Source organism: Melospiza melodia, chromosome 16 (assembly GCF_035770615.1).
Source record: "Melospiza melodia melodia isolate bMelMel2 chromosome 16, bMelMel2.pri, whole genome shotgun sequence".
Lineage (NCBI taxonomy): Eukaryota > Metazoa > Chordata > Aves > Passeriformes > Passerellidae > Melospiza > Melospiza melodia.
The window spans coordinates 15,505,594-15,520,427 of NC_086209.1; the positions used below are offsets into that span (position 1 = coordinate 15,505,594).

At 49.8% G+C, this 14,834-nt stretch overlaps 1 protein-coding gene across 3 annotated transcripts; it reads right to left on the reverse strand.

Moving 5' to 3' along the window:
• Positions 1-8,284: 8,284 nt before the first annotated feature.
• CYSLTR1 (cysteinyl leukotriene receptor 1) lies at positions 8,285-14,008 on the reverse strand. Of its 3 annotated transcripts, none has more exons than XM_063170776.1 (3): positions 13,944-14,008; positions 12,302-12,407; positions 8,285-11,424 (listed from the first exon to the last, which is right to left on the reverse strand). In XM_063170776.1, exon 3 carries the CDS (start codon positions 11,378-11,380, stop codon positions 10,340-10,342), a length of 1,041 nt encoding a protein of 346 aa, XP_063026846.1. In that variant the 5' UTR covers positions 11,381-11,424; positions 12,302-12,407; positions 13,944-14,008; the 3' UTR covers positions 8,285-10,339. The 3 variants fall into 3 exon arrangements, with proteins under 3 accessions (XP_063026846.1, XP_063026847.1, XP_063026848.1); XM_063170777.1 differs by lacking the exon at positions 13,944-14,008 and adding an exon at positions 13,795-13,818; XM_063170778.1 differs by lacking the exons at positions 12,302-12,407; positions 13,944-14,008 and adding an exon at positions 13,795-13,814.
• Between the last annotated feature and the right edge of the window lie 826 nt (positions 14,009-14,834).

Below are 14,834 nucleotides of genomic sequence, written 5' to 3' on the forward strand. Positions count from 1 at the left end.
TGAAGATCTTTCTGTGAGCAGGGAGGGAAAGCAGAGCTCGCCCCCATCCCTCTGCTGTGCAGGAAGGGAGGGCTGGAGCTCCCACCTTGCCACTGGATACCTGTAAATGGTAAAATCCTGGAGTAGAGAAGCTGTTCCTCACTTCTCTCAACCCCAGTCTGGAGCTGCTGTCACCACCATGTGAGGAGAAGGCTCTGGAACACCTGCCTGCTCTCTCCCACCTTCTGCAAGGTCTTTCTGCTCCGTTTCTCCTCAGTTTGTTCAGAAAGGGCCCTGATAGGAATCAAACATCTCATTTCAGCCCAGTTCCAACCACTGGCTCTGTTTAGCCATAAATCTATAACTCTTGCCCCAAGCCAAGAAGCAAACAAGACAGAAAGAAAAACCCAAATCCAAACAGGCTGGAGAACTCTGTGCCTCAAGAAATTGTTGGGAACGGGCAGGTCCAAGCAGAGGCCTTGGGAAACAATGTGGGCACCTGATGAGGGTTCTGCTCCAGGGCAGAACGTTCAGCTGGAGAAAACATGATCTCCTTGTGGGATGGAGCCCGTCCTGCCTCCCTCCCTGGTGCTGCAGCATCCCCAGAGCCCAGGGAAGGCTCAGGAGCAGGGGCAGAGCTGCTGCCAGGGGGGCACAGGGACAGTTCTGCAGCTGACCCCATCACAGGCACCCGGGGCTGGGTCAGGTCTGCTCACCTGGGACTGTGCTCACAGCTCCAAGGAAACCAAAGCAACCATCATTTAAACATGGTGGAGCTGGAGATGCTCGTCCTTGCTCTGGTGATGAAAGGAGGAAGCCAAAATAAGCTCATTTCTAAGGCTGTTCTAAACCAGAGTGAAGCTGTTGAACAAACCATCTCCAATGCACTTTCCTGCTGCTCTGCATGAAGAGAACACTTCCAGGATGCTGCAGAAGCACCTGAATCCTGTGGGTTTATCCCAAAGAGGGGATTTCACCCCCTGGGCTGGGCAGGGGCTCATTTCCCTGCATGGATTTCAGCTGAGAAAGGTCTTTGGAGAGCAGAACAGGCACCAGAGCCAATGTCTGGGGAACAGAGAGGAGGGGAAGGACAAAAAAAAAAAAAAAAAAAAAAAAAAAAAAAAAAAAAAAAAACCCGAAAAGAAAAGGGGGAAGAAAGCAAGCAGAATAAATCTGAATTGTAACAAAATTACAGCCTGCATTGAAATCTCTACATTTGGAATTGATTTTTTTCCATCAGACAAAAGGCTGAGTTCAGTTGTTGAAACGCTGATTTCTTTTTTAACTTGTTCTGAAGGGCACATGCAGGGGAGCTGCAGGTGAGCCCTCAGCAGTGGAGGACTGATAAAACCTGAAATATCCCTGTGTCAGGTGTAATGTGATGCTCATCCCCTTGTTTGGGCTGTTTCCTTCCTGCTGGGCACAGGGAGCAGGTTTCCTACCTTTGCACAGGTTCACTTGTTTTTCTGGCTGCTGTCCTTGTTTTAACTCCCTCCCATCTCACTTTTAGGGCATGCAAACCCTTTTCCCTTCACATTGGCACCAAAATTTCCCTGTGCAAGGAAGGTTTGCTGTCCAGCCCTGGGCTGAGAGTGCTGGAAGCTGCAGCACCTTTGGGAAAAGCTGCCTGTGCTCCCCGATCCCCCTGCTCCCTGTCCACATGGGACTTCAATTGTTTCCCTCCAGTTCTCCATTGTCTCTCTCCAGAGCTCTATTTCTTTCCTATCTGGCATTTTCCTCCCTGTCCCCAGACAACCTCTTTTACTTGCTCTCTCCTACAATAAGCCCATTCCTCGTGATTGTTTCCATTCCCTTTTTTTTTTGTTTTATTTTTTATTTTTCACTTGATGGAGGCCTGGGGCCCCTGCTCTGTGCTGGGGTCTCCTTTAACAGCCACAACTCCCCTTCTCCATCAGATCAGTGTTCTCAGCACTGCAGAAGGGTCTGTCCCCATCTCAATGAGCATTTTCTATCTGATTTTATATTTTATATCAGTGCAGAGCTGTGAATCAGGTCTGGGATGCAAAATAAGAAGCAGCCACATGGCATGAGGCACTTGGGAGCACTTCAGGCTAAAGAGAAAAAAAAACCAAACCAACCCACCCAGCAAAAGGCAGAGATGCAGCTGTGAAGAATTCAAATATTGGCTCCTCCAGGGAACCTCCACGTTGTATCCATTACAGAAATCTACTTATTTGTTTGGGGCTAATGATCTCCAGTTTGAGATTGGCATGGATCTGGTTTCCCACCCTCAGAGGGAAGGTCCAAGCACTGATATTCCATGGGAGGGGGTGGCACAAGGAGCATTTCTCAGCTGGCAGAGCAAATCTCTGGGAGAAAACCTGCAAGTGGAATTATTGAGGACACTTCAGGAGAGAAAGCAGAAAAACCCCAAACTGGCCCCTTCCCACCTTCCCCACCTCCTCTTGCTATGAAAAATCCTCCTCACTGCTTTCCCTGCTGCTGTGCCTGGTGCTGGGGGCTGCTGGGAGTGGGGAATTTCAGGGAGCAATTCCAAAGGCTCCACTCCAGGAATGCTGGCTTTGCCATTTCCCTGCTCTGGAAAAGGGGCTGGAGGCTCCAGAGGCTGCAAATGGGGCCTGGAGCAGCTCTCAGCTGAGCTCATCCATGGGATTGATGTGGGGATTGTCTGTGATGCTCCAGCAGTGGATTTTCCAATCACTGTGAGAAAAGCAGAAGGAATAAAGAGGGGTGGAAGCAGAGTGACATTTCCTGGGATGTGCCTTGAGGGTGTCTCTGCAGGGCAGAGCTCCTGGTCATCCTGAGCTGGTGGTGAGCTCAGGGTGAGCTTTCCTGCTGGAGAAGGAGGTGGAGAATGGCCTGGTGCTCCAGCATCCACCCCTGCCCCTCTGCCACACCAGGAATAAGTCACTTCCCCTTGCCAGGGCAGTCAGGGGTCCCCACTTGTTAGGGGTGAGATAAGGGGTGAGGTAAACACGTCAGGATGAGGATGGATTTGTGTTAGAGCTGTGAGAGGAAGGTGAGCAGCTCCTGTGTGCAGGGAGGGATTTGGGACCCCTGATCCCAGAGTTCCTCTGCCTTGGAGAGGGATGGGGTGGCTGAACCCCAGCAGTGGCACTGCCCCATTCCTTCCTCCTGACACCAAGTGTTTGAAGCACCTCCTTCAATAAAAAACTTGGATGACTCTCTTTGGCCCTAATCATGCTCAACATTTCTACTGGAGCCGAGGGAAAGCCTCCAGACATGGAATATTTGATATTTGTACCTGTGAGTGGCCCCCTGTGACCGGTCACCCTGCAGAGCCACCAGATCCTTCCCCCAGTGACATGTGGAGCCTCAGTGTCTGTTCCAGCAGTTTCTCCAGAAGCAAACACACATTTTGAGGGAACTACAGGACCCTTGTTTCATAAAGAAATGAAGCAATCTCCTTTTCACTTCCCCTCTTTGCTGTTACTTCATCTTTTCTCCCCCATTGGTGCCAGCGGCGTCCCCGGGCAGCGGGTGTGGGACATGAGCAGGGCTGGCCTTTTGTCACGGTGTCACTCAGGGAGCTCTGTTAATCCCTGCCCTTATCAAAGGTTACTGGGCTTTAAAATCCTCCTCCTGATGGATAAAATGCTGTCAGTGCCTCCTCAGGGGCCCGTGACCCCTTTAGCTTTGGGAGAGGGACAGAAAACGCCTCACCAACATCAGGGTCTTGCTCAGTGTTGCCTTTCCACCACTGCCCTGGTCTTCTTATTTATGTATTTCTATATAAAATCCAGCAAAAACATTCAATAAAAGGCTTTAAATATAAATTCCTCCATCCAAAAGGAGTCCAAACTGTGTTTGCGTGAGCTGGGATGGCAAAGATGATTGAGGGAAAAGCCCCTGAACTTTGACATAAAATAGAAAGAAACAAAAATATTCCCCAATTTACTACAGCCCCAAATCTCCTCCCTCTCCCTACAACTCCTGCAGTTTGTATTGACATAATCCTTGTAGTTTGGATAAAGAGCTGGTATTTTGTAGAAATTTCAATTTTCCAGGGAAAGCAGGGGCTGAGGAATTTACGTATTTTTTCTTGTAACTGAATTACATTTGGGATTGAAACTTCAGCTTTAACTTTTCATTAGCACTCTCCTTGGTTCACAGGAGGGCAGTATTTTCCTGGCTATGTTGTCTTTCTAGATTTGGTAGCTAATAAACCATATTTCTACTTTTACCTTCCTTCTCAGAGTCAGTTTAGCCATGAATTGTGTGCAGGGTAAGAGCTGCCTCCTCCTCCAGCAGCCCTTGTTGGAGCACAGTTGTTTCAGAGGAACATCCAGTAGAAATAAACAGGGAAAAATCAAAATATACAGCTCTGCTGAGGGGTCAGTGCTGGGGGAGGAGGCCACAAGCTCGGGCACCTCTCTGGAAGCCGTGGAGGCTGTGCCTGGGTTTACACAAACTCGGTGTAATACTGGACATTTGCTGGGACTGTTTCACCAGCAGGATTCCCACCATGGGAGAGAGTTATCATAATTAGACATTTAACTTGAGTTGAATCATTGGTGCCACTCTCTGTGGCTCTGGAGGCTCCTGAGTGTCCTCTGCCATGTGCAGCTGCACCAGGGACATTTGCTGACCCTCAGAACAACCTCAGATTCTATTGATTAGTTTTCGTTTAATTACAGTGGCAGCAAACTCGACCATCAGCTGGTGTTAGTGGCACAATTTGGATCTGAACAGATGGATCCCAGGAGGATCTACCCCAGGAGCTGAGGATGTGCAGGACTGTCCCCCAGGGCTTTGACATCCGCTCCTCAGCACCTCTGTTCCATTAGTTCACATCCTTGAGGGCTCTTTTTCCTCCCACAGGATATGATTAACCCCGACTGGACTCATCACACTGCAAAGCCAGAGGAAAACCCACCTGAGCTCAGCCTCTGCCTCCCTGGAGTCCTGCCCTCCCCAAGGGCTCTCAGCCCTGCTCCTGTCTCTTCCCTGGAGCTGGGGACCACAAGCCCTTCCCCAGAGTGAGGATGCTGCTCCAGGTTGGTGGGGAAGCTGCTGCCCTGCCCTTCCCACCTGGGAAATGAGGAGGAGCCCAGAGCAGCTCTGGAGTCCTGTGAGCCTCTGGCACAGTGGCTCAGGGTGATGGAGGACGTGGGGAGGGTGGGAGGAGATGCTGCTGACAGGAGGCAGCAGCTCAAGGCCACTTTGGGGGAACTCCTCATTCCATTTTCCTTGAAAACTGGTGGTGAAAGGGCAGTGCAGCATTTTCCAGCCCTCACTCACGTAAGCAGCTTCCTGCCATGAGTAACATGGGGAGCACAGGGCAGAGAGAAGGGGCTGTCTCAGGGTTACTCAGAGAGGAAATAAAACGTCTCTGATCATGGGGCATCCTGGGACAGATGCAATTCTAACAGCCCAGCCACAGGCTGCCTTTTGCAATAACTGCTCCCAAAGCCAGAGTCAGCCCTTTGCAGCCTTCTGGGCTGGTCAGACAAAACACCTGCAGGAACCTCCTGTCCTGAGTGTCCCTGCAGCAGGGACATGGTGACACTCCTGTCCTGGATGTCCCCTTGTCCTTGAACTCTCCAGGTGTTACTGGGGGGCTCAGGGGCTGTGGGGAGCCTCTCAGAGTCATACCTTGAGCTGGAAGGGACCCACAAAGATCACCAGTTCTGCTCCTGGCCCTGCACAGACACCCCAAAACCCCACCCTGTGCATCCCTGGCAATGCTGCCCAAACCCTCCTGGAGCTCTGGCAGCCTTGGGGCTGTGCCCTGGGAGCCTGGGCAGTGCCCAACACCCTCTGGGGGAAGAACCTTTTCCTAAAATCCAACCTGACCCTCCCCTGACACAGCTCCAGCCATTCCCTGGGTCCTGTCCCTGTCGCAAGGAGCAGAGATTGGAGCTGCAGCTCCTGAGGAGTCTCCCCTGTGTCCTCTCCTCTCCAGGCTGAACAACCCAAGTGACCTCAGCCTTGATGAAATGAATCTCAAGCAGATCACCAGGGGGTCTTGCTCCTCACAAATAAAGGGATTTTAAGAGGCCAAACGCAAACCAAATTCTGTTTGCAGAGAGCTGCAGCAGTGGTCCTGCACTTGGAATTTTTATTAATGATCAAAAATATGGGGTTTTGCTGCCTTGTTCCTTCTGTCCCTCCCAACCTGGTGAAGATCCACCAGGAATGTATTTACTGACCGAACAAAGGGCCCTTGCTTTGCTCCCAGGGCAGTGCTTTCCTCTGAAGCGTAAGAAACCACACTGACAAGAACAAAACGGGCACATTTCCCCCTCCAGTGAAGCCTGCAAATATTCCACAGAGTTGTTTGCACATGCAGCCCCTCTCAGGGCTGGAATTAAGAGTTTGGGAGAAGCAGGGTTGAGTTCCCAACCTTGCTGATCCCAAGAGGGATTTGTAACTCCAGGCATCAGACTGGGCTTTCCATCCCTCAGGTTTGCTTTCAGGAATGTTTCTAAAACATTTTATTGCTTTCAGGAATGATTCTAAGAGATTTTATTGCTGATGGTAATTCAAAATCTGATGATTTTGAAATACCATCAGCATTTCAAAATCCTTCATTTTTGGTCCTGAGTTTTTCCCCCTGGTAATCAGGTGAATTGCCCTGTGTAGGAGAAGGATAAAGAGCCTGGTGTTCTCCCTCCTGCCATGTGGGAGAAGTCCCTCTCCTAATGTCAGACCACAGTGGAAACTGGGTAAAAATGCTAATTTAAGGTTCAGCTTGAGAATTAACTCCTGCATAAGGGATCCAAAGCTTCTCAGTGCACAGATCCCTGGGGAATCCAGGCAGTGCAAATCGATTGAACCCCTCCAGCCCCAAAATTCCTGCTCTGGGATGGGGAGGGCAGGAGGCAGCATGCTCAGAGCAGGAATGAGAGGAAATCTCTCTTTATTGCCAGTGCTTGGGCTTTATTGCTCATTAAACTGAAGGGCTGCTGGCTTCTCACATGCTGCAGGAGTTTTATGGGAAAGCAGTTTACGGAATTAGGGTGAGCATGTCCCACGTGCAGTTTCTGATCTTCCCTGTGTGGCAGCTCCTTTTCCTTGGTGGGAGACAGGCAGGACCATTCCATTCCCACATGGATAAACAGTTCATTGCAGAGCTTTTCACCCTCAGCTGTACCGGTTTGGTCAGAAATAACCCTCCCAGACACACCCAGGCCAAACTGGCACCAGGAGGTGATGCCCAAGGGCTGTACTCACCACCAGCTCCCAGTGGAAGCACTGCAGGTCCATACTGGCACAGCCATCCTATGGAAAATCAGCGTTTTTAAGGCAAAGTTGAGGGTGTAGTTGGAGCCCAAGGCAGGAGGAGGGTACTGGATCCTTCTGTGGCTGGGTCCTTCCCAGCTGGAGCATACATCCTGAAAAATAGGGAAAACCAAAAGAAAGGCAGAGGGAAACCCCAAAGATTGTGATGAAATAAAACACAGGCAGGGGTGGGAGGGGAGGAACGAAGGGGTCAGCACCAGAGGAAACAGGACAATGACAGGAGAGGAACTGGGGCTGGACTAAATGAGAAGAGGAAACCTCGGCAGGCACAGGCTGCGGGAAGGGCTCAGCGCTAGGGGACACCATCGGACCAGAAACTGCAATAGAAAACAGCCCCGTGTCAAGCAAACTCCCAACCCACTCACTTTCGTTTTCTCTGCGTCCCCGTCACCGCACCAGGGTGACGCTTGGTCCCCAACTCCCAGCTGCTGTCACATTGTACAGCCCCCAAAACACCCCAACTCCTAACCTGCCCCATGCCGGTAACAATCCCTGTTTCTCTGCACAGCTTTCTCTGCAGGCTCCTGAGCAAAACCTGCCCGGGATTTGCTGCCAGGGTGGCACTTTGCTGTGTCCCCAAGGCACAGGCACACGCGGGGACATTGTCACCCGGAGCTGGTGGCAAAGCCAAACACCGCCTGCAGACCCTGCTTTGGGGAACTCCAAGGAAAGAACATTCCCAGCAGATTTTTCCATGCATTTGTGATGTGTGACCACACAGAACACACAAAAATCCCCTCACCAAGAGCATACCTGCCCCTCCAGGTGTCTTCCAAACATTTTTTGTCTGTAAATCCCAATTTATCCAATTTCCAGCTGCTTTTTGTCGGGCTGCTCGACCACCACAGGATCCTCAGAAGTGTTTTGGCTCCAACAGATCCCTCAACAGCAGCTCCAGGGAAGTTGGGCTACAGCAAAGTCCAGTTTGGCTGGAGCAAAATAACTCCCCCAACATCTCAGCAACATCTGTGCTACTCTAAGTGTTTATTACACCATTATTATTAATCAAATATTACACTCTGGTGCTGTGCGCAAATAAAGTTTTATTGTAGGGAAGAAGAATCTGTAACAGAGACTTTCAAACAAGCCACAGAAAACAGTAATTAAAATTTCACTTGCAATGTTTTAGTTTAGTTTTCAGTAAAGTTTTTTAAAACAGGCATTCCTATTGCACAAAAAAAGAAAATTAAAAAAAAAAAAAAGCTGCCATTTCCTTTGCCATTAACATTGTCTCATTCAAATAAAAAAGGCAAAATGTTAAGAAATACATCTGGTACAAGAAAAATGCTTTGCAATATATACATATATATATATATATATATATATATACACACACTTAGCTTTACTGTACAATATTCAATATTTTAAACTTTGGGAATGGGCATGTTATTTCTGCATATTCCAAATAAAAATCCATGAGGATTTTTTTACAGTTTTACAATACCTTTAAAGCCTGGAGACACAAGTGGAATATTCAGTGCTGACCCTTAAAAATGAGTTTTAGCCAATTCATTCACATTTTTTCCCCTGAATAATTTGCAGTTCTGGCTTTGAACTCTTGGCTCTGCCCTCCTGGGGGGTCTCTAACTCTGCTCTACAGCAGCAGCTTTCAGCCTTCATATTTATGCTTTATCCTTCATATTTAACAAAGGAATTTCAGATCTCCTTGGAAATTCACATCCATCATTTGTCCTGCAGGGGAATTTGGTTTTCAAGTGCCCTTTGCTGAGCAATGGCTGTGGTGCCAACAGAGAATTCACTCTCCAAGTATCTGTACAGATAATTTCTCCAGCAGATGCCTGTCCAAGCCAAACTCCTCTTGCTCACTGTTATTCTTTACTACTAAAACTGTTTTCTTTATGAAGATAACATTGAATAATTTCATAAATACCATATCCAAACACACTTTCAGTTGGAGAAGGAGCTGATAAATGAACAGTGAGGTTTAATCCTACAAGAATTTCTATTTCTGTTGGGATGTGTCTCACATTTCCGGCTGGGCTTTGCTCCAGCAGAGCTGGAGCTACCTTCCTGCAGATCCCCTGGAAAAGTACAGGAATGTTTCCCTCCATCCAAGAGTTTAAAGTTTTTTCTTTACAGTAGAAAAACAGCCCAATGTTTTTTCAGCATCTCATCTCATCCAGACTCAGATTTTGAAGCTCTTCCTAAAAGAAGAGCTCCAGCTCTTCCTAAAAGTCTTTCCAAGGGTCTTGTGTTGCCTCTTTGCTGCCAGGTGTGGGTGAGGTGAACACTCTGGAACAGAATCAAACATCCTGGAGAGCTTTTTTTATATTTATTATTAACTTAACACCCTTGGCTAATAGTTGAGAAAAGCTATTCTGACTCCAAGCATGCCAAACTCCACTTTTACCTGAAACTTCCCCAAAAACTGGAGTGATATTCTGAATCCTGCAGCCATCACTTCAGACTAGTCCCTCTTATCCTTCTTCCTAAGTTATCCTGCACAGTAGGATACTGCAATTCTACAGCTGATCCCATGGATTTTTCTAGAAACTGGGAAAACACTGGCAAATCTGCTGCCCACCAAAGCCTCTTGAGCTGCTCGGTGTGGGTGAGAGAGAGGCCTGGCCCGATTTGCAGCCCAGGAACAGCTCTGGGAGCCTAAAACACACATAATGATCATAAAAACCAAAATCCAGAGGCAGCTGGGAGCAGGGCAGGAATTATCCTGGCCTCGCTGTGTAAATAACTTGGCGGCTGTTTGAAGTTCCAGTGAAAACTCTGCCCTCTCTGTTCATCGGGAGCTCCCCACACGCCGCCAGCTTTGTGTACATTTCCCGCTGGCTCGGGGAATTAACGCTCTCGGAAAGTTGTGAAACGAAGCAAATGCCCAAATACAGCCTTGGAAGGGGTTTGGGAGTTCAGCAGCAGCTCCACAGCTTGCTGGTGGTGGCTGCTCTGTCCCACGTGGCTCTGGGGGTCCCAGGGGCTGCCCAGCCCCAGCAGAGGCTCTGCCACCAAGTACCACAAACCAGGGACTGTCCACAGTTATTTAACTGCAACAAAGGCCTGAAAGCCTCCATCCCATCTTCTGGAAGAGTTTGGAGATCTCCATCCCCCACCAGAGCTCTGAGGGGAAAGTTTAACCTCCTTACAAAGGAGCCACAGCTGCCTTTCCATTCTCCCTCTGGTTTTCTCCAAAGGGTTCCTCCTCCTTTTCCTTCACGGAGATCTTTTTCCTGAAGGCTTGCGACAAGCTGGAGGAGGACGCCTTCCTCAGCGTGGTGAGTCTCTGCCGGAAGTTTCCCCCGGAGAAGAAGTAGAGGAGGGGGTCGAAGCAGCAGTTGGCGGCTGCCAGGGGCAGGGTGACGATGACGGCTTTCTGCAGGAACACGGTGTCGGCGCAGCCGGGGCCACGCAGGCGCAGCGCGTGCAGGTGCACCGTGCGCAGCACGTGGTACGGCGTGAAGCTCACCAGGAAGGTGGCCGTGACGATGACGATCATCCACACGGCCTTGCGGCGGTTGGCCTCGTTCTTCCGCAGCGAGTTGCGCAGCAGGGTGCGGATGATCATGGTGTAGCAGATGGTGATGATGACGAAGGGGAAGATGAAGCCCACGAAGAGGGCGATGAAATCCAGGATCACCACCATGTTTGTCTTCTGGGAGTTCTCGGGCGGTTCGAAGCACTTGGTCTTGTTGCCGTGCTGGTAGGTGCCGTTCCGCAGGAAGGGCGCGCTCGTCAGCGTGACGAACACCCAGATGCCCACGCACAGAAACTTGGCCTTCTTCTCCGACACCAGGCTGATGTTGCGGACCGGGAAGACGATGGCGATGCAGCGGAAGAAGCTCATGGCCGTCATGAAGAAGATGCTGCAGTAGAGGTTGACGTAGAGCGCGTAGGACGAGAGGCGGCACAGGAAGTCGCTGAAGAACCAGTGGCCCTTGTGCACGTAGTAGATGACGCGCAGGGGCAGCGTGAGCACGCACAGGAAGTCGGACAGGGCCAGGTTGAGCATGTAGATCTGGAAGGCCGTTTTCTGCCGGTACGTGCGGATCAGCACGTACAGCACCACGCCATTGCCCACAAAGCCCATGATGCTGATCATGGAGTAGAGCGTGGAGTAGACGCTGTTGCGGAAGTCGTCGATGGAGGGGTTGTGGCACGACAGGTTGGGGGACAGCGCTGTCATGGTGCCCTGGCTGAGGCACCAACTCCCTGGGGATAGTGTCAGGCCTGGGGGGGGAAATGCAGGTGAGGTAAAGCAGGACAGGAAAATAAATATCCATGATGAAATAAGAAGAAAAATCTGTAGTCTGTCTCAGGAGAGAGCTGAGAAGGTGTGTGAATCTGACCCATCCCCACTACATCCACCTTTCCTCACCAGGTACCAACAACTGGTTATGAACGACAAAATGTGGCAGAGTCATGGAATCACATCACTGAACCATGGAATCCTTAATGCTGGGAAAGACCCTTGAGACCATCACGTCCAACCATCAAGCACCACCACGATCACCACTAATCCATGTCCTCTAGTGCCACATCCATACATTTTTGGAACATATGATGGCTCCAGCACTTCCCTGGGCAGCCTGTTCCAGGGTTTGATGAACCTTTTGGTGAAGGAATTTTTTCTGACATCCAATCTAAACCTCTCCTGATGTAACTCGAGGCCAAGACATCAGGACATTAAATTACCAAAGAAATCTCTTAACTCCTCACACACTGAGGCAGCTACTCAGCAAAACAGCAGAGAGGGATAAAGAAGGTGACAACAGCACTATGGAATTTAAAATAAGAGGTGTGGTCCTGAACCCTAATAATTGTTCAGCCCTGGTTCTCCTTTTTTTTTTCTTTTTGATTGATTTTCTGTTCCTAATGGTTCAAGTGCAGAACCTCCCTTGCAGTCTGAGACCATGAAAAGCTGCAGGACAAGAGCCAGCTGAAATAACAGGACACCATAACAACAACAAAAGCAGAAGCTGGGTCAAGATCAGCCATGACAACCCACAACTGTACCATGAATATGCTCTAAATTGCTGATAAATGTATTTTCACCCATACAAATAACTTGGCAGTATTAGATTTTCTGTCTGCCCCCCAGACTTACCGAAGTCAGAATTCAGAACTGCTCTGGGATGCTCAAGGCTTCCAGGTGTCAGTTAAATTTCAGCTATTTTGGTGTTTGTACTCTTTTAAAAGAGTCCTTTGATTATCTGCAATGCACAAATGAGCAAAAGCTGAGCAGGTGACAGTGGGGGACTGTCACCACCTGAGGGTAGAGGGACTGATGTTCATGAGAAATCCTGAACAAAGCCACCAGTCCACATGCCCAGGATCTTTTATGCTTTTATTACATTATAGCTTTAACTCCAGCAATTAACCAGCCCACAATTTAAACAACTACTCGAGGCATTTATCCAAAAGACAAACAAGACTTGTTTTCTATCGTACTTCTAAACATAATTTGAGTTTTGCAACCAAAAGGGAACTGATATTCACAATCCAACTGTGCAAGTGTGAGAGAACATCACACCCAAAAATGCATCTGTAAAAATCAACAAGAATCGCACAAAAGAGCATTTCCCAGCTGAGGCTTTATATTTGCATCATGAATTGAAGAAAAACACCGCTTCTGCCACTTTTTTATTTGTACAGTCATGGTTCACTGAGCCATTTATTTGTATGCTGGTGAATTAAGCTCACTGGGTGAAAAGGAGCCACAGTGGATGAGAAAGGGTTCCCAAAAGGAGCAAACCCCTGAACTACTGCTATTCTCCCAGTCTGATGCAGCACAGATAAATCTATAGCTTGTCACAGAATCACAGACTGGTTTGTGTTGGAAAGGGCATTAAAGCTCATCCCATTCCACCCCTGCCGTGGGCAGGGACACCTTCCACTATCCCAGGTCCCTTGGACACTTCCAGGGATGGGGCAGCCACAGCTTCTCTGGGCACCCTGTGCCAGGTTCTCACAGGAAAGAATTTCCTCCCAAAATCCCATCCACCCTCTGGCAGCGGAAAACCATTCCCTGTGTCCTGTCCCTCCATCCCTTGTTCCCAGTCCCTCTCCAGCACTCCTGGATCCCCTTTAGACTCTGGAAGGGGCTCTGAGGTTTTCTTGGATCCTTCTCTTCTCCAGGTAAGCACCCCCAGCTCTCCCAGCCCGGCTCCAGAGCAGAGGGGCTCCTGCTCTCGGAGCATCTCTAGCCCCAGTAGATTACACTCAATTTAATTACACACCCCAAAAGCACAAAGCCGCTGCTGCCGCTCGTTCCAAGCACAAACACGAAGCATCCCCCGTCCCGAGGATCGCTCCGGGCTCTGCACCCCCCGTTTGGGGCGAGACGGGAATGCCCCAAAACACCAAACTCCCCTCGCAAGCCCCAGATCCCTCTGCGAGGGGACGGAGCGGGGACACGGGACGGGAACGGAGCGATCATCAATTAACGCCGGGGCTCATTAGCGGCGCGGCTGCGCTCCGGGGGATCCAGCGGCTCAAAGCGGACACGGCACAAGCGGGGGGCACCGAGGCGAAGCCCCCACCCCTCACCGGGACCCCCACCCCGCTGCAGCCCCGGTGCAGCCCCGCTGCAGCCCTTACCGGAGCGCTGCGGGGTCCGAGCGGGCGCGGATCTGTCCCAGGCGCGCTCCCGCCGCCCTTAAAGCGGGGCGCGTCCCCGACCCCGCCCCCGGCCCCGCCCCGGCCCCACCGGGACCCCGAAACCTTCAGCTTTTCCTGGATTTTCCCACCTTCCGAGGAAATGGCACTCGGGAGCTCCCAGGCGTGCCCACGCCTCCCGGTCTGGTGAGAACTGCCGGGCTTCCCTCCCTGTGTTTGTTCTGTGAGTATTTCACTCCTGCGTGTAACTGGCAGGGAGCTCACCTCTGTCATCAGTGTTAATGACCTTGTTTAGAAATGGCTTTTAGGAGACTTTTTGATGTTGGTGTCATCAAAGGGAAAACAGAATTCTCACGAATTCTCACGGATCTCCGTTCTTCCAGCGTCACAAAATATTCTATATTTGTCTATCTGTTTTTAAACAACTGTGGCTTTGTTGAGAAAAATAAATAAAAAAAAACCCAGAAAAATCCAAATAAAAAAATAAAATATATCACCCAAACAAAAGCAAACAAACTCCATGGCTATATCAAATGAAGTATTACTTTGAAGTATTACTTTTCTCAGTTTTGAATATTTTACGTGTGGGCTGTCCCACTCTGAATTTTCAATTTATTATATCGGCTTTCTTTTGAGGATATAAAGTTGCTGTTCCCACCTTTTCTAAGCAGTTAAGGAATTCTTCTCTCATTCCCAGTTTTGACTGGAATGTGGATGGTCACAGGGGGCTGGGTAGGGGGACCCAGCAGCTCTTGGCTTCTCCAGGGCAGTGGGGAATCCTTTGGGGCAAGACGCCTTTATCCATGGTGGGAACAGCTCCAAGGAGCACTGGAGCATCTGGAAGTGTCCAGGGCTGGGTTGGACAGGGCTTGGAGCAAGCCCTTGCTCCAGTGGAAGGTGTCCCTGCCCATGGCAAGGTGGCACTGAATGGGCTTTAAGGTCCCTTCCCACCCAAACCATTCCATGATTAAAGCCAGCCCTGTTGAAGTCACCACACGGGTCACTGTCCTCATGGACATCTC